This window comes from Meleagris gallopavo, chromosome 8 (assembly GCF_905368555.1).
Source record: "Meleagris gallopavo chromosome 8, MGAL_WU_HG_1.1, whole genome shotgun sequence".
Lineage (NCBI taxonomy): Eukaryota > Metazoa > Chordata > Aves > Galliformes > Phasianidae > Meleagris > Meleagris gallopavo.
The window spans coordinates 34,222,318-34,238,035 of record NC_139411.1 but is presented as its reverse complement, the minus strand read 5'-3'; the positions used below and the strand labels follow the sequence as shown (position 1 = coordinate 34,238,035).

The window sequence follows — 15,718 nt, the reverse complement described above, 5'->3', positions numbered from 1 at the left end:
AACGCCGGGCTTCCACCTGCGGCCAGGAGAAAACAAGTCACCGATTTCAATGTTTAAAACAGCTCTTTTTATTAAAAGTTTACAATAATTTATGTATTTTACAAATGAATAGAAAGTCTCTTGATATATATCATATGAATCACAATACAAAAATATGTGTAAAATTCTGTAATTGATCGATGCAGCCCCGCCTTGGGCCCAGCAGTCATTGCCTCAGCACCGACCCAACGTTCTGCACTCGGGATGTGGCTGCCGGAGGTTACAGAGCACAGCACACAGCACAGCGGCCGGGGGAACCATTTTCTCTGGTTCGCATCGATGTTCAGCGCTCCTTTTTAGCAAACATACCACGCCTCAGTACAGCTGCGCTGCGCTGTTCATAACACGGATTCCTGAGCCCCTGGGCTGCCGGTGGCTCCGTTGAGGAGCTGCGTAAGGCACTCGGGGATGCGCTGAAAGCTGGGGTGCTGCTGGAGCACAGCACTGACTGACGGCCGCGCTCCTGCAGCCAGGTGAGCTGAGATCCGACAGGCTCTTAGTTCAGCTGTGTTGCATCAGTCCAGCCCAGGCTGTGCCTCTGCCCAGCGCTGCAGTACCCGCACTGGGAGCACCTGTGACTCCTTTGGCGTTCCTTCAGAAGCTCCCCGTGCTGCAGATAACGCACTGCATGCTTTTTCCAAACTCCAGTAGGTGAATCAGGCTGCCGTAGCAGAGCAGCAGTGAGCGGGCAATGCGATCAGTGCCCCTCCGCCCTGTTTGGAGCAGGGCTGGGGCTGCCCAGAGCCCCTCAGCCCCCAGGACCGAGCCCCGAGCATCCCAAGCCGAGCACTAAGCTGAGCTTGTGTTGAGCTCAGCAGCACATCTGTGTCGCTGTCCTTCTGTGCCTTTAGACAGAAGAAACTATTTTTAAAACATTCCTTGAGCCATTATTTTCTTTCCTATGTACATAACTTTTTACATGTAAGTATTAACATCTACATAAACGTAATCCCTTATTTACACATGGACCCGACCTGTACAGCTTTCTCATTAAAGAAAACACCGTAAGGAAGTCTAACCAAGAGCTGGACCTGTGCGGCACTCACACAGGAGCGGGTCTGAGTTACGGGGGATCTCAGTTTGGAGGCGGTTCTCTGCCCCACGCTGCCCCCCCGGTGGGGTTAAGGCATTCTGCAGATGTCACAGAGCACATCCCAGGCCTTCCTGGCTTGCAGAATCTCCACGAGGGCCCGCAGTGTGCCAACACAGCTCTGTGCAGGCGCTCCCACGTAACTGAGTTAAGACACTGCGTTTAAGTGGAACTCAAAATGGACGTTTGGGATTTGACTTCTTTGTGCATAAAATGTGGAAGTGACCGTTTGGCTCATCTGTGTCACCCCAATATGGTGCTTGTATGGGGTGGAGCTGGGGTCGGGTGCGTGACTCCTATCAGATATATGCTGATATCGAAGTCCATAACGTTTGATTCTCATTTTGTCCCATTATCTCAGCACAGATGGAACACTCTTCTGAACAATTTGAGCTCTGACAGTTCTGCTGTTGGCTCCCGTGCTGCTCGCTGCCCAGTGTTAATGGAGGGCTGCTGTACCAAAACCAGGGCTTTAGAATTTTGTTATCGGCGGATTCACTTCTCAGCTTTCTAAACCTGCCGTGGGTTGCAGAAGCGGAGCGGGCACCTATGGGATAAACAAACAGGGGTGAAGCACAGCCAGAGGCCCCTCCTGCAGCGATGCTGATCCCAAACACTGCAGCAGTTCTGGGGAACCCCTCCCACACTGCGGGGTGAAACTGCTCAGCAGCACATGCACCTGTGTGAAGGAGGGCTGCAGGAGCAGCCATGCAGGGCTGAAACAAACTGCTCTGGGACACAGAGCCAGTGTTAGCGTGGCTCCCAGATAGGAGCATTTAGCTCTGTCAAAGCCTTTTGTTTATTTGGTGAATCTGTATGGTAGCTCACTGGTGGATCTGTACTACACCTGCATATAACTGTCGTGCAACCGCGCAATTGTGGTTAATTGCTTAATGATGTTTGATTGCTTTTTAAGAAGACAAATCTATTAGCTAACAACTGTAATTGTACATAAACTGCATGGATCTGTTCCTAAGTAAGGAAAAAAATATTGGGTGGTGTATTTGCAGCTGTCGGTGTTCCACAGCCACCCTACCAGAGCAATTATTGCAGGCTGGGCAGGCTGTGCTGGTCTGGCAGGGGTGAGTGGTGCAGCCCCCACCTCCACGGCTGTCACAGCACGGCCATCTCCTTCACATCCCCCTAACGGTCCTCCCGTCAATTTGTGGCAGCCCCGGGGCTTTTCCTGCTTGTTACGAGAATGAAGCCAGCCACTGGGACAGCCCTGCTTTAGCAAAAGCCACCGACGGAACAAATTTGCCTACATCTGCCTCTGCAGATCTTTGTAACAAAGCCATCAGGAGTCTGAGCTCCTCAGACAGGTTCTTTTCCTGGCAGAGGTTTGTCTGGGAGCTGTAATTGCCCAGTGGGGCAGACACGTCCCGCACACCACCCACACTGCCGCTCAGGGCAGCCCGTGCCGCACCGTGCCTCCTGCCAGGCACTGCCCTGCGTGCTCTGTGCCCGCTCACACCACGGCCCGCTGCAGCCCTGCGTCTCACCGAGCCCCAGCCTCCTCTCCTGCCCCTCCAGGAGCTGACTGTCACTGCTGGAACTGCCTGGCGGAATGCTGGGCTGTGGGCCGGGTGCAGACACAGCCCTGTCCTTAGGAAGCCAGGCTGAGAAGCAGGAGCTGGGCAACAACACCTTGAACTTAAACTTAAGCCAGGCCAAAGAGTCATCGTTCTTACTCTTCAGTTGTCATTCTCCACAGTATATCTCATAAGAAAACCTTCCTGCAGCTCTGTCTTTGCACACTGTAGTGGTGCTGGCAGGACACACCAGTCCCTCACCGTGACACCATTGGGCAGCTGGAGCTCCTCTTCAGGCCCATCACATGAGATCTTTACAATTGAAGAGGACAAACTCTTCAACAAGCTGTGACTGACAGCACATTTGTGACTTACACAAATGAAGTCGAATCTAGCTAATTTCTGTGTATACTCAAAACTCCATTCCTCAGACAACAGTTAAGGGCTGTGCTGTGCATCTCAGCCCCATCAAAGTGAAGGGACACAAAGCCCACACGTCCCCAGCTCACTCACTGTTCATTCTCGGGATTTTGAATGAATGAAATGTGAAAGACTGACAGAGATGAGTTTGTTTTAGCTGGTCAGTTTCCCTTGTTTCCTCCCTAACAGAAGAGAAAGAATCCTGCACTATCTGGAAGATACAGTCATGAAATGAGAGTAAACCAAGGAGAGAACGCTTTGGACCTCATGGAAATGAGATCTGCAGTGCTGCAGCCCTCCTGAAGGTGAATGATAAAAAGGGCAAAGTTTGTTTTAAAAAAAGTGCTCCATGGATCACACTTCTGCAGTGCAAATCTCAGGTTCTGTGCCACGCTAGGGCTGAATGGGTAACTCAATTACAGCTACTGCCTTGCTGCTTTGGGTGAACAAAACATTACATTGCTAACATGATACCCAGGTGAAAACGGTTGTCACTGCAGTGTCTAACCTGTGTAGCACGGCAGGACACTGGCAGCCCGAGCAGAAAGCTCTCTGTGACTCTGCTCCAAACCTCAGCTCTGTGCTGGGTGCTGCGGCCTGCAGATGGGAACCAGCAGACACTGCTGCCAAAATGCAGCAGCTGTGGGAAGGCCCGACAGATGTGAGGGGCCTTTTAAATGTTAATCAAGGCGTTTAACCCCATATTTATGCGAGCTCACAGATCAGACTTTGACTCTTCCCACGGAAGCACAGACCGGAGTTCAGGAGTCTGAGGGGGAGGCCCTGCAGGAACTGCAGCACTGGGAGATCAGAGACGGCTCTGCTCCTTACAGCAAACATGAGCACATTTGTATGAATCAACTGTGTGCTCAGCATCAAACACCACCCACAAAACAGGGCTCTGCACATCAGACCCGTGCTTTGACCATTTTGACGACTTCCATCCTTTCACTGAGTCTCCAGGAAGAACGCATGACGAGCACACAGCTCTGCTCGTATTCACTTCTGGGTCTGGAGCTGTTGTGCTCCCGAATCTCGGAAGAAAACTCAGTCAAACCAACTCTGTGCTATTCAAAGGTGGTGGAAGCATCGTGCTCAGGCACTCGGAAAGAGAGCAGAAGCGTATCTGTTCATCTTACTGAAATGGTTGGCTGCAAGCTGACCTTAACAGCAATACAAGTCAGTAGAAATATTTTTCCTGCAATGTTAATTCTAAGCATTTAACTGTTTTCATTACAGAAACGTTGTTCTCTGCTTAGCATTTTAGGTGACTGCATTTTGTAACAGTATTTGATGGAGAAGTACATAACGCCATTGTCTTTTCTGGGTTTGTGTTCAATTTAGTGCAACAAATCAGTCCTGTGTGAAGTCTGTTGCTCTGGAACAGCATCTCACATAACTACCATAAAGCAGACATTCTGCTTACAAGGAAAACCTCAACAGGTCTGCTTCACATTGTTTTCTGGTGGAATTGGCTGAACAATAATTTGCAGCCTTTTGCTTTGACTTCATGAACTGAAATCTCTCCATGATCAAACCTCCAATCCGTGCTGTGCTCGAGCACCAGCAATGTCGTTATTTCTGCCCGAGGTCCTCCCTCTCACCTCGTCTCCAGACATTGCAAATTCAGACTGACACTGTCATTTCTATGTATTTCTATCTATTTCAGCCTCTATCAATCCCTGAAATATTAAAGCAGAAAAACGGTGCAATGAGGCACTCCACGCTTTTCTGTATGTTGGTTATTATTAGTCTGCAGGAAACCCCTTTGTTAATACTGAGCCATATTCTGCTCTTTACTGGGATCAATTACGCAGGATTTACATCACAGTAAACACGAGCAGACTTTGAGCCATTTGCTTTATATGCTCCCATTCATCCCACTGGGGGGGCTTCCTGAAGTCCTGAATTTCCCCTATTTGGTTCATGCTAAACAAATATGTTTTGAGTCCTTCTGCACAGCAAAGGCTCCCCAATTAGTATTCTAATAACGTATCTTATTAACCTTGTCTCCATACCCCTGCGAAGTAAGCCTTTTACAGCCCCTTTGAAAACGAATGGAAATATACAGGATGTGGCTGAAGGAACAATGAAGCAAAATTTAAGCTCTAGCAGCTCATCATCTCTCCTGTGGATCGTTTCTGCAAAAATGTGCTGCTGACCTTAAAAAAAAACTCTTCAGATAACTGAAGCACACCAATAAAAAGTGCAATTTGATTACACAATCAATAAATAAAGTGATTTAGAGAAAAGTATTTATCTACCAAAGGCACATATAGCATGGACAGAAGGCTGCCTTTCAATACCAAAGTAAGCCTACAGAGGAGAGGGGAATCAACTCTTTGAAAGGGTAGATAACAGCAGGATGAGGGGAAATGGTTTGAAGTTGAGGAAGGGGAGATTGAGGTTGGATGTCAGGGGAAGTTCTTTGCTATGAGAGTGGTGAGGTGCTGGAACAGCTGCCCAGAGAGGCTGTGGATGCCCTGTCCATCCCTGGAGGTGTTCAAGGCCAGGCTGGATGGGGCCCTGGGCAGCCTGGGCTGCTATGAAATGTGGAGGTTGGTGGCCCTGCCTGTGGCAGGGGGTCGGAGATTCATGATCCTTGAGGTCTCTTCCAACCCCGTCCATTCTGTGATTCTGTGATCCAGCAGTGGTGTAAAAGGAGGTAATCCAACAGGATGGCTGCCAGCAGAATGCTGCTCTCCAGCTTCACTGCTGGGCAGGTGTGAAGGCAACCAGAGGTGCCACGGTACTGAAGATCTTAATTTGGTGTTTCTAATTGCTTTCCTGCCTACAGCAGGAAGAACGCTGAATATTCTTCGTTAAAAATGGTATGTCCAGTCCTAAAGCAAATTCACGCTGCTGTAAGAAACGGAAGAGTAGAGGAGCTGGGTCGCTGCCTGGGATTGTTGTCCCCCTGAGCCTGAGGGCGGCTCACTGCCGGTCACGGCGGTCAGGAGGAGGCAGCTCCCCGCTCCTGCAGGACGCCCTGCGTGCCGTGTGTGCTAACGGCAACGGCAGCCACCTCGTAGGCTGAGCTCTGCTCTCCAGCCTTCTGTCACTGACAAATGTACATCAACATCTAACATTTTCAATACCTATTTAATTAAAATAGTAAATCAATTGCTATCCTGTATTATCAATAGGAAACCTTTGCAGTCGTGAATCTGGATTGCTGCCTGAGTGCTCCTGCCCCACGAGGAGCGTCTCTCTATGAGGGCAGACACAGTAACCATCTTCGTCCTTCTTTCTTATCTGCGCCGCTCTTCAGAGCGGTTTAAATCAGGTCCGGCTCCCGAGAGCTGTGTGGGGAATTGTCCTGTGAACCCCAACAGCACCGTGTGCTGCACTGCTCCTGCGGGACGAGGCTCCTCTTTTTAACTTCTTTTTATTAAACTAAGATGACCGGGACAAAAATAACGGGTCTGGGGGCGCCCAAAGGCTTCCATGGATATGAGAACAACGAGCCCTGCCAGCCCGGCGGCGCTGCTGCCCCCTAGCGCCGGCAGCCCGCAGCGCCGCCCGGAAGTCGGTGCCGAGCAGCCCCGGAAGTCGCGGTGCCCTGCCGCCCCGCAGCCGCTCTCTGTGCTGCAGCGCCCCCTCGCGGAGCGGCGGAGCTCTGTGCAGGAGGGTTGGGGCGGCCCCGTTTCGGATCGATGATTTCCAGCCGCAGCCCTGCGCTGTGTGTCCGGCCGCCTGGGCGGGCGGCAGCCCTGCAGAAGCGGCACGGCAGCAGCGTGCGGCTCCTTCAGGGCTGACGCGTCCCAGCTGATCCTGATGGACTCTGTTTTTGGGAGTGACCACTGATTTGAAAAAAAAAAAAACCAACAACAAAACAACTGTGCTCATACTGAAGTTCAGTGTCTAAATACGGACTGAAGTAAGACAAATAAATAAGTCATTTACATAAAGACCTTGGACTATTCAATTTTTTCTCTGCGTTATTATCACAAATAGGTTGAGTGAGTCAGACCGACAGCCACGTAGTTACGAAGGAAGTCATACATGTAATTATATAATAAATCAGCTATTAGGAATCTTCTGCCTTACCTGTCGGAGCTCCTTGGCTTCGCGTTCCTCCTGGTGCTCCCAGCGATGGGCAGAGCTGCTCCTGCAGCCGTGCTGCTGGGGCTCCAGGAACAGCGGGCGGCTCCTATCATCCACCAGCAGGTCCGGATTTGCACACCTGGCCCCAGTTCCCATCTGGCAAAGTACTGGTGGGACTCCTTTGCGGTTCTTCCTCCTTCGTCTGTTGCTATAGAAGGTTTTCCCTCTCCTGGCTCCGAGCCCGGCCTCGGGCCGCACGCTCTGCGTATTTGTGCCTGCGGTGCCACCTCCCACACTGGGATCAGGGATGATGTGTTTTCAGGTTCACTCTTTTTCAAGTTGAACGTTTGAATGGACAGCGTTGGGCCGTTTAGCATCATTCAGGAATAGCAAACTCCAAATTAGCATGCCAGTTTTGTCATCGTGCTGTGCAGCATGGCCTACTGAAAGCTCAGAGCCAAGTACAATTCCATTTCCTGAAGGGTTCAAACAGAGCTTCGTGTTTTTCCCCTAATCCTGGGCTTGTGGGGTAGTCAGCAAACCATGGGGCAGACCCCGTGCAATGATGAAATGCCTGGGAACACAACGCACTCTCGTAGTTCACATTTATCTTTTCAGTTATTCATCTGGAGCTCTCTCTATAAATTTCCTTCAAGACAGATTTGTAAATAACTATGAATCACAAATATAAACGACTGACATATAAAACGGGACATAGTCACTTCCACAGAGAAGCAATTCTCTACCTGCTTAGCAGGGAACTAAAATATATTCAGTTTATCTGAATTAGTATACTGCTCCTTAGGTAAAGCTGAGTTATTTCAAGCAGCAGAGCGAGGACCTCCACTGAAAGTTATTCCAAGCAGCAGAGACAGGCTTGGGAGAAGCCCATAACTGTTAGTAGAAGGAGGGGTTTTTGGCTTTCTTCTTTGTCAGCTTAGTTCCAGCTTTTGAAAATCCATGGTCAGAGGTTTCAGCGGTGCAGACCCCACCTGTGCAGAAGTTCCCACGCAGCCTGGTTCATCTTCAGTCTGAAAGGGTCATAAGGCTTGCTCCTCCATCTCCAGCAGCAAAATACAAGATATATTTGGGTTTCTTGACATTGCAATGTCTCTTTTTCTGTCTTGGCAACCAATGCCATCTTCCAGTTAGCAACAGTAGAAGAAATTCCAGTTTCATCAGTAGGCTGAAACAAGAAAAATATATTAAAATGTGGATCAAAGAGAAGTAAATCCATTCATAAATAACACGCACAAAAATTCTGTAAGGTTTGCATATATCTGTTTAAATTATACAACCAGTAAAAAAGAATTTGTGTCATATCCCATTGGCTTCCGTGAGTAACAGAGACCGTTCCTTCCAATGCTGCTCATGGCCAACGTGGCAATCTCTGCCACCGCTCCAGGCACAAATGGGTTGGCCTTTTTTCTCCTGTTTTCATGAGATAATGGGTAATCCCAGCAGCACCTCGGGCACACATTACTTCAAGGCTTCAGGGACTTCCATTCTGGGCAGCCCTGGAGAGTGCACGGACACAGCCAAGGCGGGCTGTGCAGCACTGGGTGGGCTCTGTGCCTCGTGGGAAGAGGAGGGGACCCCAAGCAAGCCGAGTGCTTACCTTCTGCATTTGGCCTGAAGGGCTATGACCAAAGAATGAAAGCTAGAGAGAAAAATAAAAACAAAAATAAAAACTGAAAAGGGGAGGGAAAAGAGGAAAAAATGGAAGAGAAGAAAGAGAGTAAGATTTTACAGTGTGTTTAGCTGAGAATAAGCCATGGTTACAGACAGTGCAACAAATCTTTGTGTTGGGAAGCAATACTGACTGCGGGGTGACCCCAGAGCCAGCTCTGCTGAGCGCAGGCAGTTACCTGCATCCCTTGGGGCATGGAGAACTACGGCCCAGCTGCAGCCTGGGGCAGGCAGGCAGGGAGGTCAGCAGCTGAGGTCTTCTGATACTTCAAAGGTACGCACTGCTAAGGTTGGAGCTTGATTTTAGGCAAGAGTTCAGCTCAACAACTACTGTGCCTGTGGTAAGGGGAGACTTAGGCTGGGTATAAGAAAGAAGTGGGCAGTGAGGCACTGCGTGGGCTGCCCAGAGAGTGGGGGTGGTCCCTGCAGACAGCCCAGGGCAGGGGATGGGCTCTGAGCACTGATGGAGCTGTGGTGTCCCTGTGCATCGCAGGGGCCTGGACTAGATGGTCCTTACAGCTCCTTTCCAACTCAAACTATTCTAAAATTCTATGATTCTACAGTTCTGTGATTCTACAAGTTCCCTCTTGGCAATTGCTCTAGGAATAGATGTTTCACATGAGGGTTACGTTAGGGCAGAATCTGAGTTATGGTTTGGCCAACATTGAAGTTGTAGGAGGAGAAGTGGTGCTGGGCACGTGGGAGCTGCTTCTGTGTGAGATTCAGGTGGGAGCTTTGGGCACAGGGAGAGAACTGCGAGAAGGTAATTTATGCACAACATCAGTTTTTGTAAGATTATTTTCTTAGCAAAGATGGAATGAAGATACAGACATACACACATCATGTATCAGCTGCTTCATCTGCATTCCCTTACCTTTTCCTCTAACTCTTTTATTTGTCTTTTTTGGCCTTCAATTCTTTCTTCTAGCTCTTTAATTCTCTGTTCAATTTAAAATTTAAGAAAAATATATTAACCAACCAAACACAAACGTACCCAGAAGATGTGTTATTTTCAGGGATATGACTTGCATATATCTCTTCTAAAAAACAAACGTGTGTTTTGAGCTGTAGATGAGTCCTCCGTTAGTGCAGCATCACGCACCACGTGTGACAAACCCATGAAAGCCAGAATGCCATTTCAAGGGATGCTCCGAGGCAAACCAAACCCGGCTCCTACACCAGGGACCCCCGGTGCAGCCCTGCAGGGGCGGCATGGATCTGACCGTGCCCCTGCCCTCAGTGCTGCCTGCCCACTGCAGCACATACCTGCTGGGCATGCTGGACGAGCTCCATGCGCTCGCGCAGGATTTGGGCATCCCTCTCCCGCAGCTCGCTCATCACCTGGCGCTTCCACTGCTCTACTGCGCTCTTCAGTTTCTCTTTCTCCTCTTCTGAAAGAAGTTCGGAAATTTTGGCTCCAGCTTCTTGCTGCAGGGCATCATAGAGCATGGCTTCTAATTCCAGAATTTGCTAATCAAAAATAATATATACGGCTGTCAGCTCAACATGGTCATGGGTCGTGGGAGGGTTCTGTGGGGAACTGGTCATCCTTGCTCTGTAGGACAAGGGGAGGGCTGAGGGCGGTGTGCTACGTCCTGCACGGGGCAGCGCAGAGCTCAGTGGCAGGGCAGGGCACTGGGAGCCCCGTGCTGCAGGGCTGTGAGCTGTGTGGCTGCTGGGAGGCCCCGGCCCCTCCGTGTGCCACCCAAACGGGGGGCGTCAGCTCCTGCTTTCGTGGAGTTGGTGGACGGCCATGCGGAGAGAGGGAAAAGACGAAGTAGTGTGGTTGGAACCTCTGGGCTGGTTGAAAATGTCAGAGATGTCTGCTGTGTTAATTCAGCTGAATTCAAAATGAGCAATTTGCTCCATCTGGGGTGGCTGTTGCTGCTGCCTTATTATGACTTAGCAGAGTCAGGACAGAGTAACACTCGTATTTACAAGAATAACAAGGAATTACACTTTGGAGCTGCAGACACGGGTGAGAGCAGCAGTCGTTGCTGTGTCTCTGCAAGGATGGTGGGATATACACGAAGCTTCTCCTTCCACTTGTAGCAATAACCCCAGCAAGCTGGCTGACCGTAACTGCCCTAACGAAACCCCACTGCTGGGAACACTTTGGGCCTCACACCTTGCTTAAACACCATTATACCTCTCTGCTTAAATTGAGTTGGGAATAAAATGGAAAGAATTGAGAAATTCACTGTCTTCGGGGCAGTTGTACTCTGTGTGACAAAGTGTTTCTTGGAACAAAATCATCAGCAGCAACCAAGGGAGTGAAAGCCGTGCAAAAAGCGTGGCGGTTCCGGCTGGTAATCGGCTTGGCTGTGGCTGCGGGGGAGATTAGCAGCAGCTCATCTTGGGGAGCACAAAGGGAACATGGATGTGAGACAAGTTACACAAATCAAAATGGCTTTTACCCTTGGAATTTCAGGGAAGAACAAAGCTTTCTGGCTGCTTTCAGCCCGCATTTGTGCACGAAGAAAGCCACTGCGCTGCCTGAGAATATGGGGAAGTGCAGATAATCCTCAGCCAGTTCTGCACGGAGTAAGACTCACTTCATTATGCTCCTTCCTTCTGCTTGAGTGGCAGATAAAGAGCACCAAGCTGAGCATTTTGCCAAACCAGGCTTAAGTCATCCACACAGGACTGAAAAGTGTACTGAAAGCTCTCCCAAGTGGTTTGACATCTGAATAGATAATGGGTTTCCAAAAAAGAGGCATAAAAACCCATTGCTTCTCAGGAAGCATAACTGTCCTCAGGATTTAATAGAATAGGCTAAATCTATAGGTCAGTGTATGCATTTATGTCTTTCATAACGGGAGAAAGTAGAACGGCTGAGGAGGTAGTTGAAAGGTAGGATCCGTTAGTGTGTGCAATGAACCTCACCTAACAGCAGTTTCGTTTCAAGTGTGCAGAATCCCATAATATCTCCAGGTATTTTGGTGGCAGAGACCATAATCCAAGATCTAAGAGAAAGTCTAGGCTAAAATCTCTGTCTTATAAAGAAAAGCACTGTCATTAACTACAGCCTCTGCTAAATTTAAATTTGTGTTTAACATCTTTACGTTTAGGTCCTAATCCTGCAGGGACCATGCACACCCAAGGACCACCGTCCCTAAGGAGCTCATTATGAGATCAGGGCACAGAGGATTTGCTTAGCATTCCACCCGCAGTCCTTGGGTCACTCCATGAGCAGTAGTGGCAGAAGCAGAGAGCATTTCTGGAGACAGCACAGCACACACCTTAAGGGGGGAAATGGATCCCTCTGGCACTGCCCGGTCCTCACCTTGTGCGCCTGGTCCAAGGACTGCTTCCTGAAGTCCAGCTCCTCATCCAGGTAGCCCTTCTGCTTGCTGAACAGCTCCTGGTGTACAGGGAGGTGCAGTCAGTGCTGTGCCTGCCCTTCCTGCCTTCCTGCAGTTTCACCCCCCTCACCCCCCCGTTCCCATACCTTTTCATTCTCCAGATCCAGCATCTTCTGCTGCAGTGCGGACTCGGTCACCTCAATCTGCTGGAGCCACTGTGCACACAAACAGAGCAGGGCTGAGGCAGAGGCTGGGGGCTGCTGGGGCACACAGCCACGGGCAGCAGTCAGCCCTCACTGGAACTTGAGAGTGCAGTGCAGAGTGCACTGCAAACGTGCAGCTAGCTTCACTGATTGACAGGGGAAGGATGGGACCTACTGTGACAGCTTCACTTTTATAAGAATTGGTGATGGAAAAAAATCGTTAGTGCAAAGTTTACCATTTGCCCTCCAACATTTTCCTAATTAAATAGCTTTTTAAAACAAACAGTTCGTGCACATGGCTCGAATTTTCTCTCTGTTCTGACAAGAACCCATTTGGGTATAGTGCCCCACAGGGAATCATCCCCAGCACCTCCAGCAGCTGTGCTGAGCACCAGGGCTCAGCGTGGAGCTCCGCAGCCGTTACCTTTTCAGCCAACGTGAGAACTGTCCTTGCTTGTATGACAACCACTTGCTCCTCGTTGGTCAGGTTCTGCACAAGATCAGAGCAGAATTACAACAAGTCCCGGCGCCTGGCAAGCAACCCAGCACTGGGCCACTGCTGTGTGAGATAAATACAAAATTAAATGTGTTCAAGCAACAATAAACTAAGGCAAATAAAAACAGCGTTGTAACGCAGTGTTGCTGTAGGAACAGCTGTAATTAACTACTAATGCTGAATGGTGATCACACAGGTGGGGAGTTCTTCTAAAACTCTGGCATTAAGAAAGAAGATGCAGACGCCAGATCCTGTTTTTGTCCAGCAGGGAATAAAAGCAGCTGCACCACACAAAACTGAGCTCTGTGGGACGTGCTGTTAGAGAAGAGATGCAGCCCCTGGCCTTTCCTTGCATGCACAACAGGTGTGATTGCGGGCACAAGGCTGGAACAGCAGGCTGGGAGGTGACCCCTGGGCGTGGGACTGACCTGCCGTCACCGCTTCCAGTCCCGCAGGCACTGACATGAACAAGGGTTCATCTTTCTGCCTTTCCCAGGGTCAGCCTCACTCACTGGTGCTTGGGTTTATGCGCATGCTTTTATTCTTCACACCCCGAGGATTTTAGGATTTGTCACGCTTCTGCCAATACAAGCATCCTTAATCGCAGCAGCAGTAAATATCGCCAATTACTTCAGTATCTTCTGATTCCTCCGCTATCTCCTGGCTTCAGGGCAGAGGGTGGGTCTGAGCAGTGAGAGGTGCTGTTCTGACTGCTCCTCGTGCCCCATGCACAGGGACACCCACCTGCAGCTGCAGTGCCTCTGCTACCCACGTGTGTGGGTGTACATGAGATGTGTGTGTCCACAGTCATTTCAACTTGATACAGGTGAAACCCTTTCATACTTCTTACTATTTGCTTCTTCTCCTACTGCTGTTGTAACTTGTTGCATAATGTCCTGCTTCCATTTAAAGGTTTTTGGTATTAGACAAAACTAAAACACGCAGCTGTTAAGATGGAAATGCAAAGCAAATGCAGAGAACAAACCATGTATGAGCAGCGGCGAGAAAAAAAAACAGAAGCACAAAAAACCAAAATTTCAAAGTATTTTCTAAACCATTCATTGGCAATTTAGAAGCAATACTGTGGTATCGAGGTCCTGTGCAGCACTTGTAAGAAGGCAATCAACAAAAACCTTGACAAGCTGGGGAACACATGGCGTGTAGCTCAGCGCCTGCTCTGCAGACAGCTTTGGCCATTGCAACCCAAGCAGCTTTGCTACAATAAACGTCAGGACAATGCATACCAAAGCATGCACAATATATTAAAGGAACATACACTTACGGCGTTATCCCCTAAAATGTCCAATTTTTTCATCAGCTCTGCCACTACTATGTCCTAACAAGAGAGGAATGGAAAACCAGGAGTCAGAACAGAGTGTCGGATTTGATTTAGAGGAAGGAGAACCAGACGTGAGGATCCTTACTGTGACACCTTCTGCCTCGCAGTAAACCTGGAGAGGGCTTTTCCCCTCCGTGAAGGGAACGTGGTGGAAGTTGATAGCAGGCGATCTTCTTTCTCTCTCCTGAAAGAACGATTGATTACTGCACTCTTGTTATTGTTACACGCACCAGGATTGCCTCTAGCAGCTGGACAGAGCAGCCCTGCCACGGGCACGGCGGCTGTGCTGGCAGTAACTTGGGGTCCTTTTCCTCTCGTCAGCACTTTCGCTGAGCGCTTTGTCTTACAGCAACAAGGCACTGGGACGGGCCCAGCCGTGGTGCCCCAGCCCCAGTGACACACAAGGTGTGGGGCAGCACACTCAGAGCCCTGCAGCACAAGCTCACCTCCAGCTCCAGGATCCTGAACTCCAGGAGCTCGTTCTGGTCTTTGACATCCTGCACATCGTGCTTCAGGCGAGCCTCCTCTGCTTCCATTTGTTTTATCTGTACAAGAGAGCAATATGCGTTAGTACCACTTTCTGCGTTCCGTAAGCAATAGATGTTATTTGAATAATACCAGTAGAAGTGCTGGGCACCTTTTCCACAAGTTCCTGGTTCCTTCTGTACAGTGCTTGCTTCTCCTCAATCCACTTCATGTCCTGGGAAACACAAATGGTTGATAGTATGGGGGAAAACTGGCAGTGTTTGGCACAAGCACAGCAGCACGTCGTTCATTAAGTCACACATACAGAGAGGAATGATGTTGCATAGGAAATTGCAACTCTGTTATTTGCCTGTGATGCAACAGAGCAACTCTTCCATCTTATTTGAGGAAGTCTGTAGCATACAAATGGAATTTAAAAACTGTAATGACTAAAAAGGACTCTTTCAGGTTAAAAAAATGTTTGCTTTCAGAGGGCTGTGTCTCGCCATCCAGTTCCTGCTAAATTTTGGTCATGTTTGTGGACATGGGGAGTCAGGTTTGTGGACGTGGGGAAGGCAGCCAGCAGCTGGCACTGGGCACCGCCTCCCACCCCAGCTCTGACAGCTTCCCCATCTTATCCCTCCTTCAACATAGCAAACTCTTAACGAGCTACAAGGAAAGCTGGCGATGAAAGCTTACTGTAAAGCATGCAAACCAAACATTTTGTTAGAGAATGGCCATCCTTCCCTCACACTCTCCCTGCCCACCCTGCACTGCAGCTGCTCTGGGATGGGGCAGGGGCTGAGAGCATTACCTGCCCCTGCTCCGCCAGGGCCTTTTCCAGGTCCTCTATCTGAGCCTGGGATCGGTGTATCTCTGCTTGGAGCTGCTCACGTGTCTGTAGGAGAGGAGGGAAAAACATCACAGAAATAAATAAGTAAATACAACTTTCCCTAAAAGCCAAAAGCTAGCACAGATACGGAAAATGCTTAAAACATCAAATCCTTTTAACAAATAATTTTAACAGCTCTATGGCAGGGTAAATTCGGGGCTAAGCACACAGCATTGGTCACTCGTTGTAAAAGGAAGCCTA

At 49.4% G+C, this 15,718-nt stretch overlaps 1 protein-coding gene across 10 annotated transcripts in view; it reads right to left on the bottom strand.

Moving 5' to 3' along the window:
• Positions 1 to 58: 58 nt before the first annotated feature.
• The window catches only part of JAKMIP3 (Janus kinase and microtubule interacting protein 3), a 48,031-nt gene continuing 32,371 nt past the window's right edge, over positions 59 to 15,718 (bottom strand). For 5 of the 10 annotated variants that reach the window (XM_031554557.2, XM_085230088.1, XM_085230085.1 and 2 more), the window contains 13 exons: positions 15,440 to 15,523; positions 14,798 to 14,860; positions 14,607 to 14,705; positions 14,246 to 14,344; positions 14,098 to 14,157; positions 12,750 to 12,815; positions 12,269 to 12,337; positions 12,104 to 12,181; positions 10,084 to 10,287; positions 9,692 to 9,757; positions 8,747 to 8,788; positions 7,132 to 8,314; positions 59 to 1,676 (listed from right to left, as the gene is read on the bottom strand). In XM_031554557.2, the coding sequence (XP_031410417.2) occupies positions 8,102 to 8,314; positions 8,747 to 8,788; positions 9,692 to 9,757; positions 10,084 to 10,287; positions 12,104 to 12,181; positions 12,269 to 12,337; positions 12,750 to 12,815; positions 14,098 to 14,157; positions 14,246 to 14,344; positions 14,607 to 14,705; positions 14,798 to 14,860; positions 15,440 to 15,523 (1,143 nt within the window). In that variant the 3' untranslated portion in view covers positions 59 to 1,676; positions 7,132 to 8,101. The other 5 variants (XM_085230086.1, XM_085230087.1, XM_085230084.1 and 2 more) reach the window with 4 other exon arrangements.